This window comes from Andrena cerasifolii, chromosome 9 (assembly GCF_050908995.1).
Source record: "Andrena cerasifolii isolate SP2316 chromosome 9, iyAndCera1_principal, whole genome shotgun sequence".
NCBI classification, from domain to species: domain Eukaryota; kingdom Metazoa; phylum Arthropoda; class Insecta; order Hymenoptera; family Andrenidae; genus Andrena; species Andrena cerasifolii.
The window spans coordinates 13,613,695-13,638,492 of record NC_135126.1 but is presented as its reverse complement, the minus strand read 5'-3'; the positions used below and the strand labels follow the sequence as shown (position 1 = coordinate 13,638,492).

The following is a 24,798-nucleotide window of genomic DNA, read 5'->3' as shown; positions in this document are numbered from 1 at the left end:
CACGTACTTGGGTGAGTTGAGGGCCTTAAAAACTTCGCAGGCTTTCGTTCAGTCGTAACAATGTCTGTTTTATCAGTGTTGACATATTTTTAACCTCCAGTATTGGAGCACCTGTTAGCCGATCGTTCTACTATCCGAATGTTCTCTCATTCCAACGTTGTACTATCCGAAAAGTATTTCCGTCGATGGCTGCTTCGATATGTGATACATACCTACATCTATATCAGGCTGTCCCAAAAGCTTTTTTCATATCAATTCGCGCGCTCGGCTTTGTTTGGCGACGGGTAGACAAACGCGCAACGGAGTCGGTTTTTCGTTGATGTATGGTATTCGCCTGCCACTTAGCTTCCCAACGGTGCATTTGTTGAATCAAAAAAGTGTCTTGGTCTCTTCCTATGCGTTCTGAAAGATGGAGAAGCAGAAAAGACATTTGCGGCACGTTTCTTTGACCGTTCGAAAGAGGTTGCTGGCATTTCTTTGGGATGCTCTACCCCATCCTTCTTACTCTCCAGACCTGGCTCCTTCCTCCTCCTCATGGCTTTCTCTAAAAGCTTATCTTCGAAATAAAAAATTCAGCTGTGTGAATGACACCAAAATCCACCTATGTGAGTATTTTGACAGTAAATCAGAGCGATTTTGGAAAAACTGTATCGTTCATGATGTTTTGTAGTAAAAAAGCGAAAATAACTTTCGAGACAACCTAATCTATGCCCTTTACTATCGAAACAGATACGAACGGAATACTTCCACCTTTATATAACGATCAAAATGAATACTATTCAGACTATTTGGGGATGAAAATCACATTGCAAGCGTTACACTTTACATATAATGCAATCAAAGAGGAAACGTGTAGTATTATGTAACTGTTATAACGAAAGAAGAGGTATAGATTTTTCTCAAAACAAGGTGACGATTCTGGACTGAAAGTCACCATCTTTCGAGATAGCGAGTCTTCTCGGCTTGCCTTTATTTCCTCATCGCGTAGAATGAGAGAGTTTGCCACGAAGGGAACGAAATACGATGCCACTTATTGTCAGTTCCTCTCGCTCATTCGCAGTATCTATGTCCCATTCGCCGCGGCAATAGCAGAAGAAGTGGAGGGGATAGTGATCACCTTGTTTCGGGACAGTAACCCCGAGCTTGTTTCGAGGCACGTCTGTACTTCAGGTGCTAGAACAGTGTAGCCCAAATTTTTTTGAATCGCGATCCCCTTTTATAATATTTAATTAACCTACGACCCTGTCTCCCGCGATATAAGGTATGGTAATTTTAATAAGGTAAAGAAAACACATTCGAAATAGGTATTTCAGAATATAATTCTAACTTAATAATATTTTAAAAAACACAAAAACCGTGGCGATCCCTCGGAATGCACTTCGCGACCCACAGGTTGGAAATCACTGTGCTAGAAAATAGTGAAACTGCCGCAAAAGTATCAAGGATATACAATTGAAACATCTCTGATAGCACATTCATATTACTTTTAATTTTTTATATCGTTGCTTGCATCATTGCTCTCTGGGATACAAAATAATTATCACGAGTAAAGTGAGTGTCCCACTATTCGAAAATTTCCTTATCCGAATGATCATTTCTCTCTATTAATTCGAATAGTGGAGGTTCTACTGTATTTCTTGCTATGACTAAAGCAAATCCAACAGTTCTTATGTCAGGTTAACAGTTAAAAATGTTATAGCTGGAATTAAATACCGGATGGGCGTTCGTTTGTCTTTGTACAAAGAGTTGCAGTATTAATCTGGGGGGGGGGGGGAGAGACTCGCTAAATGAATCTCGTTTGGTAGTTACGTTGTTTTCTACGCGGAGATGTATTATAGTAGCTTTCTCGTTATTTGACGCTTCGTGTCATCTTTTTACACCCTTATTCTATCCAGCGTTCCACGCGTAAAAACAAGATGTACCGAGCAGTTTCGTGCATTAGAGCGAGAGATATTTCTAAGTGGGGCAAAACACGTTCCATTACTCAGCTCGCTCGCCCCTTCTTCTGCGCCATCGTTTCCTTAAGTCGCATTACTCAAGCTGGTCTCAGTTTTTACCTCGTACTTCCTGAACGATCGTTGCTCAGGGAATTGCAAACTACCTGCGTTTCGGCATTTTTTATTCGAAATTCCGACCTGCCTTTTTCAATTTTTGCGTGCACACGCTGAAGAGTGCTACAGTTGCCGACTGCTTTTTGCTTTCCGGTTATATTGCAAAATTTTGATAACCGTTATTCTTATCCAATTTTTACGGAACCATTACCTTTTGTACTTCTTCCCAAAATTCATTGCAGATTGTAGCTGGTAGTAATTCGACATTAGCTGTGTCGTAATTCTGTAATGTGCTTAAGAGTTGTTGAAAAAATAGTATGATAGAAAATACGATTTAACAGGTTAGTTGAATGAGAAGCGTCTTTGAATAAGCTCACCTGTAAAATGTTATTCGAATCGTGATAATGTAAACACGCGAACGTACGTCGAGGATGATTCTAGTTATCGTTTGAGGATGCTTTTAATTGAAACTTTCGTTCAATTTGAATATCCTACTCTCGACGACAATATTGTGCTCTTAATTAGTGGGATGACAGAGGAAATTGCGGGTAGGTACTTACTGGAAATTGTTGGCAACAAGCGCTGTCAAAATATTGAAGTTCTGTAAACTTGATGGAACGTAGATTATGTGTTACACACGAAATGATACGCAAACACGTTGCTATGCTAATTGCAAATTTAGTTATTGTTTCTATCCACATTTTAAAATACATGAAACACCAATGATTGTCTTCGGAAAATATACTTCTCGCGATTCTATGATCATTATGCATTACGAATTTACTCGTGCACGAGTAATAGAATTTTCCATTTTTTTAAAGATTACATACCTCATAATTAAATGGTATTAACATTACTAAACCTTTCTTTCCGTGAACTGCTCGATGATTTGATCGTGGTAATAGTTTTTCAATATTTTCTAGCAGACTCTACCTGTGCATAAAAGTACTTTAAAATTGGTGGTCTTAGGTATTTAAAATGAGTCCAAGCTTGAAATTTATGCACGAAATAACTGCAGCTACAACCTGTCTTCCCTTTTGGCAATCAGAAACCTCTATTTTACTATTTTGTCTTGCGTCCAAAAATGTGTGGCTCTGTATACGGTCCAGAAACTTTATTAGGAGAGTAAGAATGGTTTGTAAACAAAATTCACGGGATCTTCTGCGATTCAAGAAATACCGTAGGTGCTTACGGAACTAGAACCTCATAAATTTATCCCTGTCCAAGTAAGAAAATTGTGGTCGCAATTTTTCATACAGGGATCGTGTCGCAGGCTACGTTTCTCTATAAATTCCCGGGGATTATGCTTTTCCTTTTTCTGCTTTCCTCCGCGTCCGACCAAATCTCGAGTCACACTACTCATTGGCTTGCAGCAGTCATAAACAAACATATCCAGCTTGCAATCATACTTCGACTACGCTTTACGTATTAGATAATTAGTATACAGGGTTTACACTATATCATTTTTGCATTTAAATTTGTTTCTACTTCATTATGTCAGAATAATGAGGAGATGGTAGATGTAATATTGTAATACCTATAGGAAACAGAAAATTATTTTAATTAGACTGCCATACCTATATGTATAAGTATTCTTCAACAAACTGATATAGTAAATAATTCCTCATAATTACTCTTCTTATATCAAAGAGAAAAAGCGTTGCACAATTTTTTTAACTATTTCTAAAAGCTTCATCCTTCTAAGCGTCTGCTTCAATAAAATAATAAACAGAAGACAACAATATTTTCATTGCACTTTAAATATTCCAGTTCACATATTCTACTGAATTCAACTGGGGAGTTAAATAATATTTTTAATTTATTGAATGTATCAAATTATTTGTTTCATTACTGATATGACTTTCTTCTTCAGCACATCAATTTATTTGCCCTACTAAATTAGCTGCGGTTATTTATTCATTTGCTTTTTTGCTGTTTTATTTTCAAACGAGAAATAACGCATATCAGAATGAAACAATCCATTCACAAAAAGGTAAAAGTTTCTGGCTTCAGTCGCATGCCGTGTGAGTAAGTGTGTAATGTAGAGACAGGCGATGCAAACAGCAGAATTTTTTCATCTTTCGTTCATTCGCGTGTATTTTTCCTGCCTCATCTTCGTTCCCCAGAATGTTTATTCCAGCTCTGAACCGCATTGAAATTATCGTGCACAAAGAGTTAAATTGTTTGAAACGCGTACCTTCAAAGTGCTTGCCACTCCTGCGTGGCGGGGTAGCCTTGCGAATTTTTATTTTTCGTTTACCATTCCTACCTAAATTAAATGCTTTGTGGAAATGAATCATCGCACGGATTGTAATTTTTCTCGTTTCAAAAATTGTTGGAAAAATAGATGTAGCTCCTGTTTAACATCTTTAATGAACGACAAATTAAGTGAAAATACCAGGATAAGTTTTTTTTTATATTATAGTTTAAAGAAGCAAAAGCGTGGTTTCTCACATTTATTTCCACCTAAGATATTTCCTACGTGGAACATATATTATTCATAACAAACAACTTCTACCTAGAATATTCTGCAAAAAATACACGAGCAATACACGAGCAATTTTGAAATCCCTCTTACAATTTCAGGATTAACAACCACCTTTGACAGTTTCCTAAATTCAAATTCTGACTTTCTAAATCCTTTCTCTTTTCAATTAAATTATTTTCGTCTCTGCATCCTCCACTAGTACACACGTTTCCTTATTCTCTCCCCTTTCACAATGATTTATATAATTCAATACTCATTCAAATACTCACTTTAGAAATTCCCGTCGAATTCAACGAATCAGTATTTTCCCCCCAAAATCGCGATTCGTGATTCGCAAGCATATTCCCTCCACTCCGGAGAGAAATTTAGGGGTGAAGGTTTGACCCGTCCGAATCGACCTTCGATTCACGTTCCCTTTGAAGCACAGAGGGGCGCAGATTACGAGGGAGCGTTGCGCGAAACGCGGCCAAAGGCGTGGGCGCGAAACAATTTCGATTAGTTTCGACACCTACATCGTGGCTGAATGGTGTGACAGTCGGCTATATGAAACACAGAGTGGCCCCCTGCTCGACGAACGGAGTATGCAAACCTCCGTGATACATCGCGGATTTCGGAGGACGAGACAAAGAATGGTGTGCTTCTCAACCATCCTTTTAGCTATTGGTTCGCAGTGTACGATATTTCATTGTCACTCGTTGGATCGAGGCGTGTTTATCTAAGTCGCTATTGAATTGCGTGCCGTACGTGCACGGCGTTCGAACGAATGGCGGAGCGTAAGGGCATTTAACAGTGCGACTTTGTGAACTGTTCCATGCTTGTCACGAAACTTGTGCTCCCTAGTATCTCGTTTCTAGCCCTGCATTTCCGTTTTATGAACGTGCTGTAGCATAGGAGGACGAAGAATAGACACGATAAGCTCTTTTCGTGGGTATTTTTTACCCCTTTTGCAAGAGGGTAGAAAAGTGGTAATAGTGATAGATGATTCTCCAGATATTCTGTTAGTTGTAGACGATTTACAATACTTTACACGAAGACTTTTATTTGGCGTGGGTAGAGGAAAATTCAATCGATTTATGAGAGATTAAACCACAAGTGTCTTTCGCAGACAACTTTATTTTGCTTGTTATACCTACTTATTAATATCAGCAATGTTATGTATTAACCCCTTGACGACCGATTCCGCTTCTCGTAAGTTTTTCACATATCGCCCATCTCTTTATCTCGTATGCACCCTCAATTTTTCACGCGTATACATATTTCTGGATTCAATATTGATCGTTAAGAAATTTTCAACCAAGTTTTGTAGAAATACTATTCATTTTACGTTTACAATTATTGATCTGCTGTGTAAAATGTATCACACTCCTTAGCACGTAACACGTCCAAGCTTTAACTAAGGTTTTCCTAATATTCAACTGTTCGTCGAATAAATGTGCACGTAGATGTTCAAAACAGAAATCAAAAAGTAATCTTAATCTGTACCATTGATAGATTCCCACGGGTTAAAATGTTTTACCATTAGCGTAAGAATTTTCGTTTCTTTTAATTAACAGGGTTGATTAAAAATGTGTTACGTGCACGCAAACTATGAGTAGGGTTTCTAATAACCTAATAACCAGTTTAGTTAGCGCGGACGCCTATAGCGCGGTCTGTTTCACGATGATTGATTCGATAATTTGATCGCTTATTGATTTTCAATAATCGGGTGCTTTCCTTCACCGTGGGACATATTAAACAACGATTAATCATGCTCGTGTCAATATTTATTTTTGTAATAAAATGGACCCGTGTGTCGAAGCTCCGTGGGACTAAAACTCTTATTGTACGTAGAAATATGAATTCAATAATTAATTTCTGAGAATAGTTAAGGAATCGTATTTGGGACATAGAATAGGACAAAAAAACTGTTCTTGTACATTAGAAATAGCCATTTCTATTCTCTTTGAAACGTCTTCATATATACGGTGTAACAACAATTCTAGTGATACTTAAACATTTATTTATTACCGTATTTATGAACATCTTCACATTATATCTATAGTATAGTTGAATTTTTCATTATATTCACCAGCTGTGAGTAACATTTTGGTCCTTAACAACTCAATGTAATAGAGGGAATTACAATTAATTACATCGTCTATATATTTCCACCTTAAACTTTAAAAAACAAAATAGTTCTACATTTTGATTTGATATTAATTGTACATTATACCCTGATGTGTGAATGTACCATTAAGATCAATGTAATTTATAGTAGACTTTAGTTTCTTTTAGTCAGTGGAAAATCTTTTGAAAGACACATTAATGATATTTTATGCGTTCGAATTAAGTGCTTAGATGTCGACAGTAAATCGACCTTAAAGCGATGTATCGATTTTACGCCAAAAGTGCAGATAATTGAAACTTGAAGGAGCAAAAAGGTGCGCCTGTAATCTCCGTGGAACTCGGTTTAACGACCGGCTTCAGATGTCGAGCTATTAATGCAAGCTGTGCATGCAATCAACTTTATATGCAATTTATTCAAAATAGACACGGGAGAAAAATTCGCGTTGCATCCCTAATTTATTTTCTACAATGGATGCTGCTCTGCCGCCTTTATGAACTCTCTCTGCTGTCCCTCGAGGAAAAATATTCGACCTCGCGTCAAGGGAATCGTACTGAAAGTTGTGGAATTGAAATTCAATGAACGTTAACAAAATATTTTATTTTGTTTGATGAAACGCGTAGAATTCGATCAATTGTCCAGAATACAATTACTTTTTGATTTCTCTTTTGAACAAATATCACATATCAATTGAATTTAGGGTCTCAATAGAAAAGGGACACATGCCACATCTGTATAGATTTTTTGGTTATTGTACCATCAAATTTCCTGAGAAAATTAATATTATATATTATATATATATATATATATATATATATATATATATATATATATATATATATATAATATTAAAATAAGAAGAAGTATAGAGTCAAAATTGAATTATTAATTTTTAAACAGGGTATGACAAAATGTGTCTATTTTGCTCCGCTGAGATTTATAGAATTAAAATTAGATTAGTGTTATTCCTAATATACAATGATGATAGAGGTAGTATTTTCGAAAGTTCTCTTTTTTACCAATTATTTTTCTGTTCTAAAAATCAAAGTTATGGTCCACAATTATGGTGAGCTTCCTTAAAATCGTCATGCAACCGTTTCATTTAAATTTTTCATTTCTATACACATCAATTTCAGTTTTCCATTGCATTTTAGTTTGTTATGCGCATGATTTATCATATCAGTACAATTAATTTCATACATTATATCACTAGGATCATGAGTTTGGCGTACAATGGTGTCTATAAATTAAAACGTAGAAAGTTTGGACTTCGGAGCTTTTGTGGCGTGAGCATTTTAACTGAAAGACTTTCTACATGGGTGATCGATCTAATCGCACTTTTAGTCGAATGGAAGTTCGACTCTGGATTTAATGCCACTTTAAAGTGGAAATCGAGCGTTAATTCGATTTAACTTTCGAACAGGGACCAGTGTTTAACACGTGCGTGAACCAAGGTTGCGACTGCCAAATACGCTAACGAATTCAATTAACATTGGGGTTTCACCGTTTAATGTTAAACTGTTATAAGATCATGTATACGAAGATTTAATTTTCGACTTAACTAGTTCAACAAATTTATAAAAATTCCACATTCATGTATTATTTTGTCCACAAACTTTTCTCACGTATTCTGAACATTTTATTAGAATGTTTTCAGCCTTTTTATTAGCAAGCCTCGTGATGGATTCGATCTTGATTTAAAGCAAATTCCACTTTCCTCATAATGTAAAGTGAAGAGCACACAAATTTGATGGTGACTCAGAAGTTGGGCAAGTTCAGAAATAACATACAATATAACCTCGATTATCCATAATGATTTGTAGGTCCTATGTTTGGGTAGTCGAGTTCTTCAAAGAATTGAACAATTGTTTGACATGCACAAATATATATTTATAACACAGTATTACGTTTTTAAATTAGGTAGCAGTGAAGAATCCACTAATTCTCTTCATCTACTATTTTAATTTCCCTATTCTCATTAACTGACAAGTGATATATTAGTTTTAACGCAGATTTTTGCTGGAAATTATTTTTCTGTGCATTTTTTAGCGCCCTCAAAATACTCTAGAGAAAGTCTAAGAATATTATTTAGAGAATTAACACTTTCCCTTTGTAATACAAAATATCACGTGAAAAGTGACTGTTCTACTATCCAAACATCTCCTTATCTGAACGATCATGTCCCCCTATTATATAATTAGTATAGTGGAATAATAGTAACTCGAAACAAGACGAATAGGTACAAATATTTCGCATCTAATAATTTGTCTCGTATCCTACTTGATGTATTTTATTGGCCGAAGAATTGCTTTGAAATGGTTATCTGATCGTTGCCAGGCTATAATTCGTCCAGAGTGATCGTTTACAGAGCGGTTTGTCGATTGACACCATCGTTGAAGTGTATTCGGTTTATAAATCACTTTGAAGTTCTGATCACTCAGTGGCGAAATGTGGTTCCCAGTAGAGGGCTGAAAAACGAACGATTGCAGGAACAATTTGTGGTTATTGGCTCTCGAGTTTTTGGCGTGAATGTTACTATTTGCTGGCTTTGCTCTTCTCTTTCGGCTTTTATGCACGCTATCGTCCCTACATGTACTCAGTAAGTACATGTGTTTAGTTTCCGCCGCTCTGTGTTGGCTGTTTAATAAACATATAGTGAAATCGCGGTTTCTATCAAATGCGTGGGTTCATCTTTTCGCCTGATAAGATTGAGAATAAAGGATTAAAAGGATCAAACTACGTTTATGATCTACCGCATAAGATAGCTCAAAGATAGAAGTACCTACTTATTTAAGATTTTATATGAATTTTCGGATATTTGTTTTAGTGATTATTTATGTGATTATTGGGTAATGTAATTAAATATTCTTCACGCGGAATAGAAGATTCATATAATCTGAAAAATTTGTGTTGTTAAACGAATAGTAAAAGCAACAACGATATCTTTAATAACTCAGCTTAGCGCTGGTTGTATGGTTGATAATAATTTTAACTGTGTTTATCATCATCCATATAAGCAAACTCCCATAAATTGTGGCTATTAATACTCTTTAGAAACCACGTCAATAATAATAATTTGTGCCTTACTTGTTTCAGGATGAGAAGAATCAAATATTAACGACGAATGCGTGGCTCAAATTGGTGAGTTGACAATTCTCAGGTTTCTATCTTTCATCTCCATATCATTATTTATACATAAATAGAACAGATATTTAATTCGAACAAAATATGTTCCTCGCAAAGTGCTCCAGTCACTGTCATCGAATACAAACTTTTTCTAGAAATAGAAGTGTCCCATGTGCCACATATATGTATAACGATCATAACAAAGCAGCTGCTTATAGATAATAATTAAGTACGATGCCCAGTGGGCAAAATTATTGCCCAGCGTTTCGTCAAAGGAATATTCCGACTGTCACTGAAAAACTGAACGATACTTCCAATCCACTCGACACAAAGTATTCCACGCAGCGCTTGCTGCTCGCGTAGGTGTTAAATAAAGGAACTGACCGAAAGTCGTAGAAAGCGTAACAAAGTAGGAAACTTTGACCGGCACGAAAGTGTTTCGCACAATGGTTCGCTTTCGCAGAACAGTTTGGCACAGAAGTCACGGAAACGAGCATAAAAGTGGCGTGACTGGCACTAAAAAATGAGAAATTTAAAATGCATTCCCGGTGGTACCACATTCTTTCCTTTTTCGCGGCACGGTCTCGCATACAGGGAATCAATATACGGTGACTAATACCCCGTCACTATTGCTATTCTCATTTCCATCAAAGTGGTATAACGCTCTCGGTAAAGAACGTATCCCATCAATGAGGGCAGTCTGCACTGCAAAAAGAAGGGTTGAAATCCATTGATTATATCGGGCTAATTGGATAGAGATTATCCTCTAACAGTGTCTTATTTTGCCGTACCATTGATTCCCCACCTGGAACGAAATCGAATATTTGTTGAGGAATTTTTCAGTGTTAGTGTGACTGCGGGATTTAATTCGAGTTGAGTTTGAAACTTCCATTTTAATTAGAACTGAGTACAAATGAATTCAAATTAATCAGCTGTAGATGTAGGTCTGAAATTTGATTATTTCTTAGTAACTTGGTGATAACTTGTATTTGCTTGAAAATGTTCCTCTGAGTCCAGGAATTTTGAGTATAACAAATTCTTTGCAAATAGCATGTACAATCGACCGAGAAAAATAAATATTTAATATTGAAGCACTGCATTAGTCAAAGGGTATCATTATACGAATTTCCAAACGAAGTATCCAAAAGGAGGGAAGAGAACTCCTTTTCAAGTCTAACGCAGTGTACTCGTCATTAATTAGGTCTGAAAAACGAACCCCTGCATGGCTTTCAAACGTATGCGTATTCGTATCCTGGTAATACTGCTTAGGGAAAGGTTTTTGCAATGGAAGCAGGATAACAGCGCTTGAAATGTGAAATTCTTTTCGATGCTAATTAACGGTACATATTCTTCCAGTCCCTTCGAGACATAATTGCCAATATCTAACCCTTGTGATACATCTTAGTTTAAGCAGTTATTTGCCAGATTAATATTAAAATGGGTAACATCAAAGGTATGTACAGCGAATTTTATAGCGAGGTGAGATTACTGTCGATGATTCAGACACGTGTAAATTTATAATACCCTCTCGATTCATTGGTAATTACAACAAAATAATTCAATTCTCCATAATGTTTGTTCGGGAATTGCTGAGATTTCCACACGTACTCCAAACATCTTTGTCTGTTCTCGGCGGACAGTTTCTACTTCCTAAAACAAGAAAGTGTACGTATAAGAGTATTGCAAGTCAAATTGAACAAATTTTGCTATCGATATGCGGGAGTAAGATGAAATTAAAGCATGACATAGCCCACGTGAAATTAGGAGAGGTTTAAGTTATCACTTTGCTGACTTCGAATAGCTTTAAAAAGTACAGGCCGTCAAAACTTGCAATTTTTACCCAATTTCACGGAAACAAGCCTATTAATGAATTTGTATTGCGATGAACTACGCGAAGTTGAAAACGTGTGCACGATGCACAGTCAATAGAGTCTCGCAATGAATTATTTAAGCATGTCTACATCCTAGACAATTTTATAAAATGTGGTACAGCTTTTCAATATATAATTCTTTGCACCTTTACGCGTGGAACGTCTGTACATCGCGTTTGTGTTCTTCGACTAGCTTTACACACACGTACACATGTCTATACTGTCTATACTGAGAAATACAAAAAATAATTTCTGAATTTCCTCCTTCTGCAATAACTCCTCACCATCCCACTTACGTTAGATTGACATGATCGAGAACAAACACGTTTAGGCTATTTCAAAATGCTTCAACAAAATGTAGAAAGACCTTTGAAGTGACTTGATAACTCGAACTTGCTAAAATACACCAGGAAAATAATTAAAAACAGCAATAGTTGAACAAGTGAAGAATATCCACTGTCCCCAAATAGATTACGATCGTGAGTTTGCTTGTATTCTAACTAAAAGCTTCGTTCGTTGCGTTCCGCCTCGAATCCTGCTATCAATTTCGTTAAAATATAAATACGCGTGGCATGGTTCCCGAGCAACGTGCCGAGAATATATTCCATGCGAAAAGACGCACAGTTTGCTGGACAAGGCTTCGAGGATTTCGCGTGTAACTGGCTGTAAAAAATGTTGCCATCTTATAGAATCGATTTTTCATTTAAATTGCACTTGCCACGTAACGCAGACGGGCTGCTGGTGAAACGGAAATGCAGCTGTGGTTGTCGCTGTCAGTTTCTTCGCGTCGAGTACTCGCCACGCTTCTCTTCGTCTTCCTTCTGGTTAACGTATACCAAGTTACTGGGTAGGCAATGCGGGAAAATGAAAGGTGTTATTCTTCTGTTCTGTTTTATTCTTATGTTCGAGGGGTGTGCAATTTGTAAGTGGTTGATTTCACGGGGTGTTAGCTTCGATACAATCTGGATACTCAAGTAACAAGTTCAGGTTCTGTTACTTTCTCTGAGAGTGTATGTACTGACTTTCATTAAGAGTTTAGAAAATAGAACTTCTGAGGGATACCTATGCGAAAAGTGAGAAATTTTATTGGAACATATACAGTATATGTATTAGAGGTCTGTAATATTCTTCTTTATTTTTTTATTCTGATATTTTAAAGGGGAGCAATCTTTAATTGGGTCATTTTTACAGTACCTATTGAACTCAGAAAAAATATGTTCAATTCTATTCTTCTGGAAGCAGAAAAAGCTTATAATTTTAATCTTAAGGATTTGCTTTTGGAAGCACTTAAAACAAATTAATATGTTAGAGGAGCTTGGATATTTACATAACCAGCAAAAATAATTGGATCGGTGGCTCTGTCGGCTGTTGCTAGGAATCAGGGGTAAATTCGGTATTTTATTTTAGTACAACAGAGACCGATTCCAATTTATCTTCATTACGAATGTATTTGTCGAGGAACGGAATAAACTTATATATAATTCTTCAATCCTTTCACCCTACATTTTCCACTGCTATATTCTCAAAAAGTCTTCAATTGTTTTCTTAAACCAGCTTTGCACTACCTATTTCAATCTTATTTCTGCAAATATGTATTCTGCTATAGTATATTCTTCAACAGTCTTCAATCCGCTCTTTGTATTAGCCTCGACCTTCCATATTTTCGAGCCCTTCCTTTCTTGCATCCCTTAATTGGTGATCTGATCATATTTCTGCAGCTGCTATATTCCCAGAGAATCTACAATTCTCTTCGTAAATTATTCTTGTACATCCACATTCTCGAGCACTTTCTTTGGCACAATTATCACCTGAACATTTCGCCCTACTATTGCAAGTAGTTCTACATTCCCTAAGAATATTCAATTTCTGTTTAGAATTAACCCTACACTTCCATACTCTCCAGACTCTCATTTCCTACAACCCTTAATTGTACATCCTATTTCTGCAACTACTATTTTTCCAAAGAATCCGCAGCCCGTCTTTTAAACCAGCCCTGGACTTCTCCTTCTGCAACCCTTATTTTCCTCGAACTTTCTGGCACACTACCTCCTGTCAGAAGTGCAACTTGTCCCTCACCGTCGCGTCGCCAACTCAGCGAACTCACGAAAATCGCCGAAATCGATCTTCGTTTACGCCGTTACGTATCAGTCTGTGATCCAGGAGACAAGGAGGTGCATGCATCACAGTCGCATCAGAGACTTCCAGCCATCCTTTCCTCGTTTCATCTCCCGCGTCGCAGCTTCGTGCTTCCCTTGGGTTGCGAAGGGAATGTTGGACGAGGAACGTGGGATGGCTGGCGGCCACCAGGGAGAGGGGCGAGTAAGGCGAACGAGAAAAACGGGAGTAGGGCGTGCAGGGTGAGGAGGATTCGTGGAAAACCGAGAAAGCAGAATGATGCACTCTTGCGCCCTTGTGCAGCCTCGACTGGGATCGAAATGAAAAGGACGGGTTACGTTTTCTGACGTTGCTGCTTCAAATAAAGGAATGGAAAGGAAATGCTGGGGGGACGATATGGCTGCGTTTCGGTGACATTTCGGCCTCTTCGTGACACGCGAGAACGACACACAAAATTATTCGCGACTGTCTACCGTGCTCCCTGGGACTTCGTGCCCTATACATATTTTACTGTACTCGTAGGGTAATTTTCGTTGGATATGGACGCTACAGGATATATGTTTCATCCGAATTTGGAGATTAAATGGGGATTACATGTGCTCGTCTTATTATTAGTAAACTATTTTTATCGTTAACTTTGTAGACATCTTAAGGGGAGGTTCCGGTCTAGAGCCCAAAAAAATAGGTGATATTTAAGAATTAATTAAAGGAAAACTACTATATATAATTTAATGGGACTTTTTGCATTGTATTAAGGATGTCTTAAATTATAGAAATATATTTTTTGTTTTATAATTAATCATTGCAGACGGCCCTGGGTAGCCGTTAAAGTCAAGGCGTCAAAAAATTGATCCAAATCGGTGGGCGCTGTATCCCCAAAAGTTATTATCCGATTCGACTGAAACCTTTTTTATTTTTGAAGATTATTTTTCTATCTAGGAGGGGTTAGAAAAAATTCAAAAAATGCTTTTTTAGAAAATAACGACACATCAAGTTTGAAATCACTTTTCCCTGTATTTTTCGTCGTTTCAACGCCTTGGAAAATTATAAATTTTTAATTTTTTGTAATTTTTTCTAGCCCCCCACCCTAGCCGGAAGTATATTCTTCAAAATAAAAAAAGTTTCAGTCGAATCGGATAATGAATGACCCCTTAAAATTCAACACGGGTTGCGTTAAAAACGCGCCGTTATTATTATTCCATCCTGCAAAGGCGACGACGAAAGTATTCATTATTATTTTACCTTTGTTTGTATAACTATCTCAAGTATTCTTGAATAAATAATTATGTACCTAATAGACATTTCGAGTTTCTTGATGTCAGTTTGGGTACCAACGAATAGTAACAGCTTTAATCTGCAACACTTCCACCTTCTTAAATTTATTACAATCTCGCGATAACGTGCGACGCAAACATCGTAATATCCTACAAAGCAAAATATTGACCTCGCCATGATCTTCGTAAAATAATTTTGCACCGCTTTTACTGTCCCTCCGATACTCACTTCTGTCAATTTTCCTGACGTCGTAAAGTGTTCAATTATAAAGAAAAAAGAAAGTGTCCAAACCACTGACGTAAGCTTCTTTCATTCTTACAGAGTTTGGCAGGCCATGGAACTTTTTTAACGACATCCACTTACTACTTACCACTGTTTCAACAATCCTTCCAATTCACGTCAAAATCATTCTCTAAACTTGCCGCATATTTTACAATTTCGTGATCACAACCTTCGAAATCCCCGGCAAAGTTCACGGAGCAGTACGTGAATTATAATTTGATAATTTAAATTCACCTCGCTAGCTGGAACGGTTGGGCTTAATTTATGACTATTAACCGGCCTTCCGTTCGTCTTTGTTCCACTCATTACTTTTATCTGGCCCGTAAATCACATCATGTCGATATCATCCGGCTTTTCGGTTTATAGCTATTTTATTGTCTCCGAGGGATTGATTTCCAGCTGTGGCAAAGGTTTCCGTCCTGCCCGTCGCTCGGCCAATTCGTCACATCATTTCTTATCCCTTTTCACTTCGCCACCCTTTCCCTTCCCACGGGACACCCTGGAATCCGATTGTGTCGCAGCTCTTTTCGTCCCTGCCTTTTTGTTTGGCCGCCTCGTTCCTGGCGATGGTCCGGGGATACCTTCGAGAGTAGCAACGATATCCTCGAAGTACGCTGGGCGATCAATGGCGACAGGGAGGGGGGAAAAATCGAATACGGGAACTTTTTGATTAATTAATTAGCGCGGGGGATTCCTCGTGGATTCCACGGTGGTCTGCCCGTAATCGTGGGCACTCGTTCCCTTAGCCTAAATCTATTATCTTGTTGCGAGATATGAAAACGTGGTTACTTAGGTGAGCTAGTTTGCACTGCATCTAGTAACCGCGTTATTTAAACCGATGGCTAATTAATATTTCCTCAGCCGATATTTCGATAGTTTCGGGATTGAAGGTGAACAGTTGAACATTTCGATGGGGATATTTGTGAAGATAGGCGGGCATTGTTTAAGCAGATCACGTGCTAAGATCGTAGCTGTTAAACATTCCTCACAGTCATTCCAAAGATAAGTTGCATTTTCATGTTCACCGTAGAAATACTTCTCACATAGTTCAGATACCTTAGTATACCTTCAATTATATATTGCCTCTGAAGAAACTCTTCCCTTTTTCGCCTGTGGTACAAAAATCAATGGCTCTGTAGAAAGAACTGGGGATTGGAACTGGTTGTCCGCAAATGACAATTCTTCTATTTGATTTTGTAATACAATATTCTCCAAAAGCCTCATCCTGGTTCCAAGCATTGATTCAAAGAGACTAGCTTCTGTACTTCTACTTGGGGTGGAATTTAAGAATTTCTGGACCAAATCGATATGCTAGTACCATTCTGCTGGACTGGGACTTGACATTTTGGTTAACATCGGTATCGCTATTCGGTGAATACCGTTCACTCGTTCACTATCTCGTGGCATACCTACCAGTTGTTATCGCTGCGTGTTTAATATTACATTACCCGAAGCTGCAAGCCTCCAGCGGACGACAACGGGCTTAACGTCCGCGGATCTTCGATTCCTTAGGTACCGGTGCATCAAAATTGCGCATAGAAATCCCCACTAAATGACCAAGTTCCGCGGACAGGCATTAATTTCTGCAGCGCCAGCCGCTTTGAAGTGGTCAATCAAAACTTTCCAATGCATCGAGCTAAATAGAATTTCGAAGCGACGCTTGAGCGGGACGTGACTGGCCTAATTCATCGGGTGCCATGAAATATCCAGCGGCTGACACTTGTGCCGGGAGACGGCACACCATCGCGCCACTGGCGGGCGGGTATCATCTTTTCGTTTGGAGGGCAACCAGTTGCGGAACTTCGGGACCTGTTGAAACTCGGTGTAATTCATTCTCGGACGAGAGCCGCTGAATAGAGCACGGGTTATTTCTGTCGCTTTAGCGTGAAAAGAGCGGGGAGTACACAGTTAAACGAATGAATCGATACGAGCATAATCCAGATTCCTGGGGCTGAAATGCTGAAATTTAGTATACTGTGTCTGATGCACGGTACAGAGCGTTCTCTGACCGTGTGCGCGGCGCTACCGAGGGAAATGTGTTCCCCTCTCAGGCGAACATTGCGTACTTACACGCCTTTGCGAATTGGACTGAGTTTGGAGGGAACTAAAGGAGCAAAACGGCTCGGAATATTGAAGAATTGGATGAAGTGGAGGAGAACGGTAGTGTGTGTCGTGTAAGGTTCTTAGGTGGGAGTCTTTATGTAATTTTTGTGCGGAAGAAAGTTTGTATTTATGTAGGTACGTAATGAAAGATGAAGCGAGAGAACTGCGTATAGACTTCTTTCCTTCAGTTTGTGGATAAATTAAGAGTTCATTTTAAAACAGTTTCCCCATTATTAACGCGGTTATATTTTCAAACAATGCTGAATGTATTGTACTCGTTTATTTTCTAAATTACCTGTCAATGACGACTTGAAATAATCAAAGAGTCTCGATAAATATCTAATTTCTGTGGAAAAGGTAGGACTGACGAGTACATAAGCAAATTTCAAAACAGGGTTCCGACTTTATGGCAATTTTATCAGAAATAATCTGATGGGAGAATATTTTAAAAACAGAACATTCACTTTCCTGGTGTTGAACCTGCTTTATGTTAAAATTTGAGAATGGAATAAATTTTAATAAAAAGACTTCGAGAACAACATTAGGAATAGAATTGACATGTGTAAAAGAATGACCCAAAGTCCTACTATGACATTCAAATAATTCATTTGGAATAACGTAAGTTCTACTGTGCAGTGGGCACCACAAATAACTTCAAATCTCCCAACGTAACTAAACAAAACGGACTATTCAAAACAGCAGCAACAGCTTTCCGAATTTATACACAAGTAAATACTACATATATCTACATATATCTACATATATGTAAATGTGGCAAAGAGACGACGGATGTTTACAAACGCGTGCATACTCAGCACATGAATAGTGGAAAGGATTTGATCACCAGTATTGCGATTTGCACAGTAGAATTTTCTTAACAATAAATAATTCAGCCCCAACAAAATACATATTTCCATCAATATTTGTCTTCTCCTTCCCAATGGTAGAGAATTATATAAAAATTGATTGTTTCTACTTTCATTAGTTTATCCACATTCCCTTCTCCTTTGTTTAAACCATATTAGGATACTAAAATGCAAGAGTTGAATGCAAATGTCGATATTTCACAATAACCGTACAGCAATATTCGACGAAAACCCCATTGTACGCGACAAACGAAGTTCGTGACATACGCAGCGATTTCGGGAACATACATATTGGAACAATGTCAGCAATAACTCCTTGGAAATTTCCGTAGAAACGCGAAACCGCTAGTTCGTTAAAAGCAGTCGGTTGTTTCGTGTTTTACACGGGCAAAAAGTGAAAGCATTGTTTGAACTACCACTTGCGAGCGCGAAACGGCCGAAAAATAATTCAAACCGCAGTCTACGGTCGCAGGATACAAAACTGTTTGAATGCCTCCTGTGGAAACGTTCGCGCACAAGGCATTCAACCAACAGGCTGCAGTGACTGAGATGCGCAGCACAAACCAGCGGTCGAATGGCGAAACAAATTTCCTCTGAATACGAGCTTTCAACATTTCCGAAAAATCTGTTGGCAGACTGGCTTCTCTTTTAGCGACGCACTTTGTTTGTCCTTTCATTCGCCCAGACGCTCGATAAATGAAGAACCTTTCGAATAGTTCTGGCAATGAGAGGAGAGGAAATAATCGAAGGCCAAGGATCGGAAAACGAAAGGAACGACAGGAATAACGAAAACTGAGCGTTAGAATATACAGCGCACAAATATTTAGTCACTCACAAATATGTTCACGAAAGAGTGTTACGTTCGTTCGACCACATTTTACGTGTAATCTTATTTTTCGTATTAAAATTCAGGATCCAGTGACGTCAACGTAGGTTAGGCATCAGGAAAAGAGAAACTGAGGTCGTGACTTTTGTAATTAGTTATTTTTCTGAATTTATGTGAATAAATCTGTGAGTCACTGTACATGACAAGAGGAAAAATTACTAGTGATCTTAAAAGAATGTTTAAGGGCAGAAGACCCTATAAATCAACCGAAAAATTGAGGAAAAAAATAATTCCATTAGCTTTTGAAGCATTTCAAAAATATATTCTCAAACTTATAGGCCGAAATTCAACTAGGTAGCGATGCTATACCTGGTGTATCAGCGCGCCTACTCCAAATACTAAATATCAGTAAGTGACTACGTAGAATACCCCTCAAAATTAAATGTACATTACACTCTAGAACAAGTAGAGTAATGCAATCTACAGTGATCACTAATGGCCATCAAGCTGATGTCACATTCGATACGCAAATGAAGCAAAATTCTTGCAACGAGTCTCGCTGAGAACGAACGCGTTTCAAAGAACGTACCCTGGTGGAGGCTCTTGAAGAAACATTTGTCTACGAACGGAAGTGTTTCGTAGGTCGAGGTTAAATTTCGAACAACTTTCGAACGTTCAAACTGTTTTCTCAGTAAACGCCCCCTCGGTTCGTCGCGATATTTCTCGAGCTACTCTACTGTGCTCTTCCGTTCTAAATGGAATCTTTACAAACGCCTGCAATGAAAATTCATCCCTGGCTAGCAGGCTGATTCTATGACTTCGGTTCTCAGCGCCTGCGAAGCATTTCGGGGAATTTGAACTTAGAACGATCGATGTAGCAGTGAAAGTTTTAGATGGAGCTCTTTCCTTATGTTATATAAAACAATACATCGTTTTATATATTGTGGGGACTTTTTTTCGATAGAAATTTCATTTAACTTACCTCTGTCAAAGAGCTTTCAGCATCGCTCTTTAGTTGCTTTGTTTCCTCTGAATAATCTGCTATAGCAATTTCATCGAATTTCCCGAACACTTCCTCAGCAATTTTTGCACACTTCCGAAATCAATTTTTTTTCTCGCAAAGCAAAATAATTCATTACAATATGATCTAATATAATAATAATGGTAGTTTCAGTACAGTAGTTTCTTTTAGGCGCTCACAATACTGCGACTAAGACCAAGTATTAACATTGTTTCTTATATCATCTCTTAGTTATTTGTAATGCTGATTTAACTCAACACGCAAGGTTCATTTCCCACCCAGGAATTCGCTAGAGATCCAATTAGTTGCTCAATACTACATAAAGATATTTCTTTTATTAAATATACTTATCTTTTTTCCACCTTTACTAATCTATTGATTTTTGAACATATATGAACTCCTTTAGAAATTACTCTCATTTATTTGAGTTCCCCTTTACTGCTGATTCCACAGCGGCATATGCTCCCCTTCTGATTCTTTAATTCTTTTTTCATCATTTGAGCCCTTTCCTTTTATTCTTCGTTCTCTGGATTTACTTAAGCTTTCATAATTCACAGTAGTTTCTTTTGACGTAGGGCTACGTCTAACTCCCTGGATACTATGGAGCGACCTATGACAGACCGCCTGTGACATAAAATAGGTCCCGATTCAAATCGTTAGAAATATGTACGTGTGGAACAGTAGTCATGTTAGCATATTCGTAAACTGCATAGAATCCAAATCGCGTACAGCACCATAGTGCACGATACCGAGGTCCGATACGCACTGTCGACCAGTCGCCGGCAACCACGATGTACACGGGGATATATGAATTCGTACGGTCCGATCGCTGCACTCCACCACGACTACCTCTTCTCTCTCGCCGCTTACCGAGATCCTTTACACCAGAGGAGCTATTACGTTGCCCAGCTCCACGCTCGACTCTGATCCGGTGCTCAGAATCGCGAGGAGCTAAAAATGATTCAGTGTGCACTTCTGCCGTAGGGTGGACAACATTCGGCGGGTTTCCTAGTAAATGAAAACTACAAGGAAAGGTTCTTAATTATTTCTGGGACTTGCGACGCAACTTTTACAAATGACCTCCCGTCTGAGTCCTCGCCGAAGGGATGCTTGAACGCCACCCTAACATATCGCCGATAATTATCTCTCTCTTGTTGCGCGCTAAGGATTTTAAATAGATCTTCCATTCTCCTTTTGTTTCACACCAAGCAGACTGCAGAAGCTAGCAATTTCAGTTGAACAAGCTCATTGTGAAACAGTTTGCACGCTTCTCTGAATCGTGCAACTGATATATGACTGGGGAATGCTTGAAGGGAACGGTCGGCTGAAAAATAGGAACGACGTCCACTTTTAAAATTGAAATTCCGCTATGTCGACCGTGCTGGTCGGGCTATTCCAATCAAACGCGCGCATTCTATGTGCAACCCCGTTCTTGTTGCTGAATTTGACGTTTGAAAGCGCGGGTTAATCGCGATTCTGGTCATAATACCACGCATAATCACGGATGTTCAGCGAAACAAAGGAATCGATTGCCATGCGGAGCACGGCGTGATCAGTACCGAAGCAACAAAGCTCTTTCAATTTACATTTTGTACACAATCCAGGGGTGAACATAGGAAATTCATCATTTCCTCAAATAATACTGTAAAATACTTTATTCTCTTCCTTCTTGGGGCCACAATTATACAGTAGAATATTTATAAAATTAAGTCAGTCATGAAATCAAAACTAACCACGTGGCAATCTATGATCGTGAACTTATCGAAAAAATGGGCTGAAAGACTGACGAAGGCAGAGGTAAATAAAGTAATTAACACACCAGCGTCACTGATGCGTCCATTACTTATTATTAATGAAGATAATTGAGGATTATTGAACCTCTACCAGCTAACAAAATTTGAAGAAAGAATCCTTTATGCCTTCATCCCCCATTCTTCTTAATTTCGAATTACTCAATTTCGTCGTGGTCAATAATTATCAAATAAAGTTTCTCATAGAAGCCAAAGTTCGCACAGTTAAGGAACTTGCCTAATTCGATTTCAACTTTTCTTCGTTTCGAAAGTGCCAGTTCGTTAAACGGTTCCTGCGAGCAGGAGAAAGAGGGGATGGAGATCTCATTGTACGCGAACGAAAGCTTCCCGTCAAAGACTGAAAATTTCATAAAAAAAATTGTCTGCGTCCGTATACGCGTTCGCGTTATCTTCCAAGAATAGGATACCTTCGCGATTAACCAACGTCGTTCGCGTTTTTGTTGCCTCCAAAGAGCATCGTGCTCCACGCTCGTTCGAGCTGCGTTGCATACAGCAGCGTTATTATCGTTTGGCTACTCGATAAAAGTTCAAAACGAGCAATTCCAGCGGAGCAAAATTACCTCGGCCGCGGCCGTCTTGGTTCTGCGTTTATACTGGCTGTGCAAACGCGTTCAAATGGGGCTTTTTAAAGTGGACGTTTTATTGGGGTTTTTAAACCGAGAAATCGGTACGTCGAGCGTAATCCTGCCTGCCAAACTGATTCTTTTTAACGTAGAGGAACAGCTTGGAGGGTTCTACATTTGTTAGAATAATCAAATTTTATAAGACTGTACACAGCTTTTTTGGTAATTTCATATTTTGAGATAGCGCGAGGACTACAGATAGAAAATATCATTTATTTACAGTAGTGCCTAAATAAAAAACACAGCAGTGTCAAATAACATTTTATTCATTTTGTTATCATAAAAAATTACTATAACTTACTCTTCTCGATGGACCCTCTTTTTGGAGTAATTAATTATAAAATCTCAATATCTTTAATATTATCTAAATGACACAAATGTCATAATTCAACCCCCCAATAACTATTCCCTTCTTTCATTTTCATCTGAAAGAATTGATTTATTGAAATATATTTTTCTAGACTGAAAATTCGTTTTTGGAACTTGAAAATTGTAAATAAATACTTGTTTTCCAAATTTTACTTGAAGGTCGAATTTTTAAAATTTTAAAAATATATATAATCAGATTCTTTGACGTCTTTGGCGCCAAACACAATTTTGTCTAGGATGGTCACCTCAAAATTTTTAAATAACAAAAACCTGCAAATTTTCAGGAGCTATATTTCGCAAAACACCGTGCACGCGTTGCCTATCGATATTTTCTTGACCAATCCTTTCCTACACTTTTCCTGGTGTCCCCATTTCGTATTCGGGCTAAATAAACAACTTTTCGTAAAAATGCAAAAATATTTCATAGAAACTACGCACCTCGGCTCTTTTTTCAACTTTGAAGGCCATTTACAACTATTTAGATCCCCGAAATTTAATATCTGTTTGCACTGGCATATTCCATCAACTCTCCTCCATCATTTAAGACTAAATGCGACCTTCCAGCGTTCTTTGCGGCTCATTTTCCAAATTTTATTTTGTGTACAACTGAAACGCGCACCACGTTTTGTATTCCGAGGAATGCTATTCAGCGAGACGTCATGTCATGCGGTGGAATAATTTATGTGCTGTAATGGTTATCTCGGAATTTGAATCGGCTGGTATCACGACGGGATGCATTAATCCCTCTGACGATTCCCTTGGCCAATTTCCGCCTAGTCGACAATAAATTTTAACGTCACGTTAACGGTATCGTCCTTCAGCCCTGTTATCAAATATTCCTGCCGTGGGTGCTGCGGAATTGCATCGTTACGGCTCTTTGATAAACTTCTCTTTTATGCAGCATGCAGCGCAATCACGGCTCGTTCCTAGGCGCTAAACTAAATCTTGTTGCTTTGAATGCCTGCATCTTAGCTATTTTCCCCACATTTTCACTCCCAATGAAATTTAGGTCAGCGAGGAAAACTCGAAAATGAGTAGGAATAATGAAGCGAGCAACGGAATTTCTGATAGGTACAGGAGATTTTGAAATGTGCTATACGAATAAATTCAGTTTTACTGGTATTATGCGCAGCACAGTACCAGTTAGTACTTGTTTCCCCAAGGGGAATATAATCTGAGGAGTTTAAACATAAATTTGAAGCGCTTATTTGCCTAATACATTTTATAGAAGTTTTATATAAAGTAAATATGCAAGATTATTAAACCGCATTGACATTAATTTCTATAAAAATATTACAATCGTAAGATGTGGGTCTAAGATGACCCAACGATCGCGTAATTTCTTAATTATTTTATCGACAGCAGTGCGAGTGCTTGTTACAGTGTTAATTAAACATAAACTTATTGGGTTTTGATTCTTACACACTGCAATGTGGTACGACAAAGTACGAAAGATTTGAAAGCATTCCAGATGCACTTGGGAATTCACAGCGGCTACTAAAATCCTGTCTCTACGTGAAGACGAATGTTAAAGTTTAAGGTACCATTAGTCCGCGATTCAAGAGAAAAAAGAGAATCAGACGTGCCCACAGCTTTTCTCTATCCTGGAAGAGTTCTCTTCTGCTAAAAGTCCTGGATGCAAATCAAGTTCATGAAAGGACGTGACCTGGATATCGAGACTACTTTTGAGCTTTTTACTATGGAGGGATAACTATGCGGAGGACGACGAAAAACGATACGTTTTAAAGTGATTTCTGTGCAACAGGTTCAATTAGATTGTAATTCCCCTGTACTAATTGCATAGCAAGAGTATATGAAGAAAAAGGGGTGGTTGATGAGAACATATGTTCTAATACAACCCATTTAT

The 24,798-nt window shown here is 38.1% G+C and overlaps 1 protein-coding gene across 2 annotated transcripts in view; it reads left to right on the top strand.

Annotated features, from left to right (window-relative positions):
- The window catches only part of Nachralpha6 (nicotinic acetylcholine receptor alpha6), a 391,747-nt gene that overhangs the window by 113,491 nt on the left and 253,458 nt on the right, over positions 1–24,798 (top strand). For both annotated transcript variants that reach the window (XM_076819769.1, XM_076819770.1), the window contains exon 4: positions 9,740–9,784. In XM_076819769.1, the coding sequence (XP_076675884.1) occupies positions 9,740–9,784 (45 nt within the window). The remainder of the gene's footprint in view (positions 1–9,739; positions 9,785–24,798) is intronic.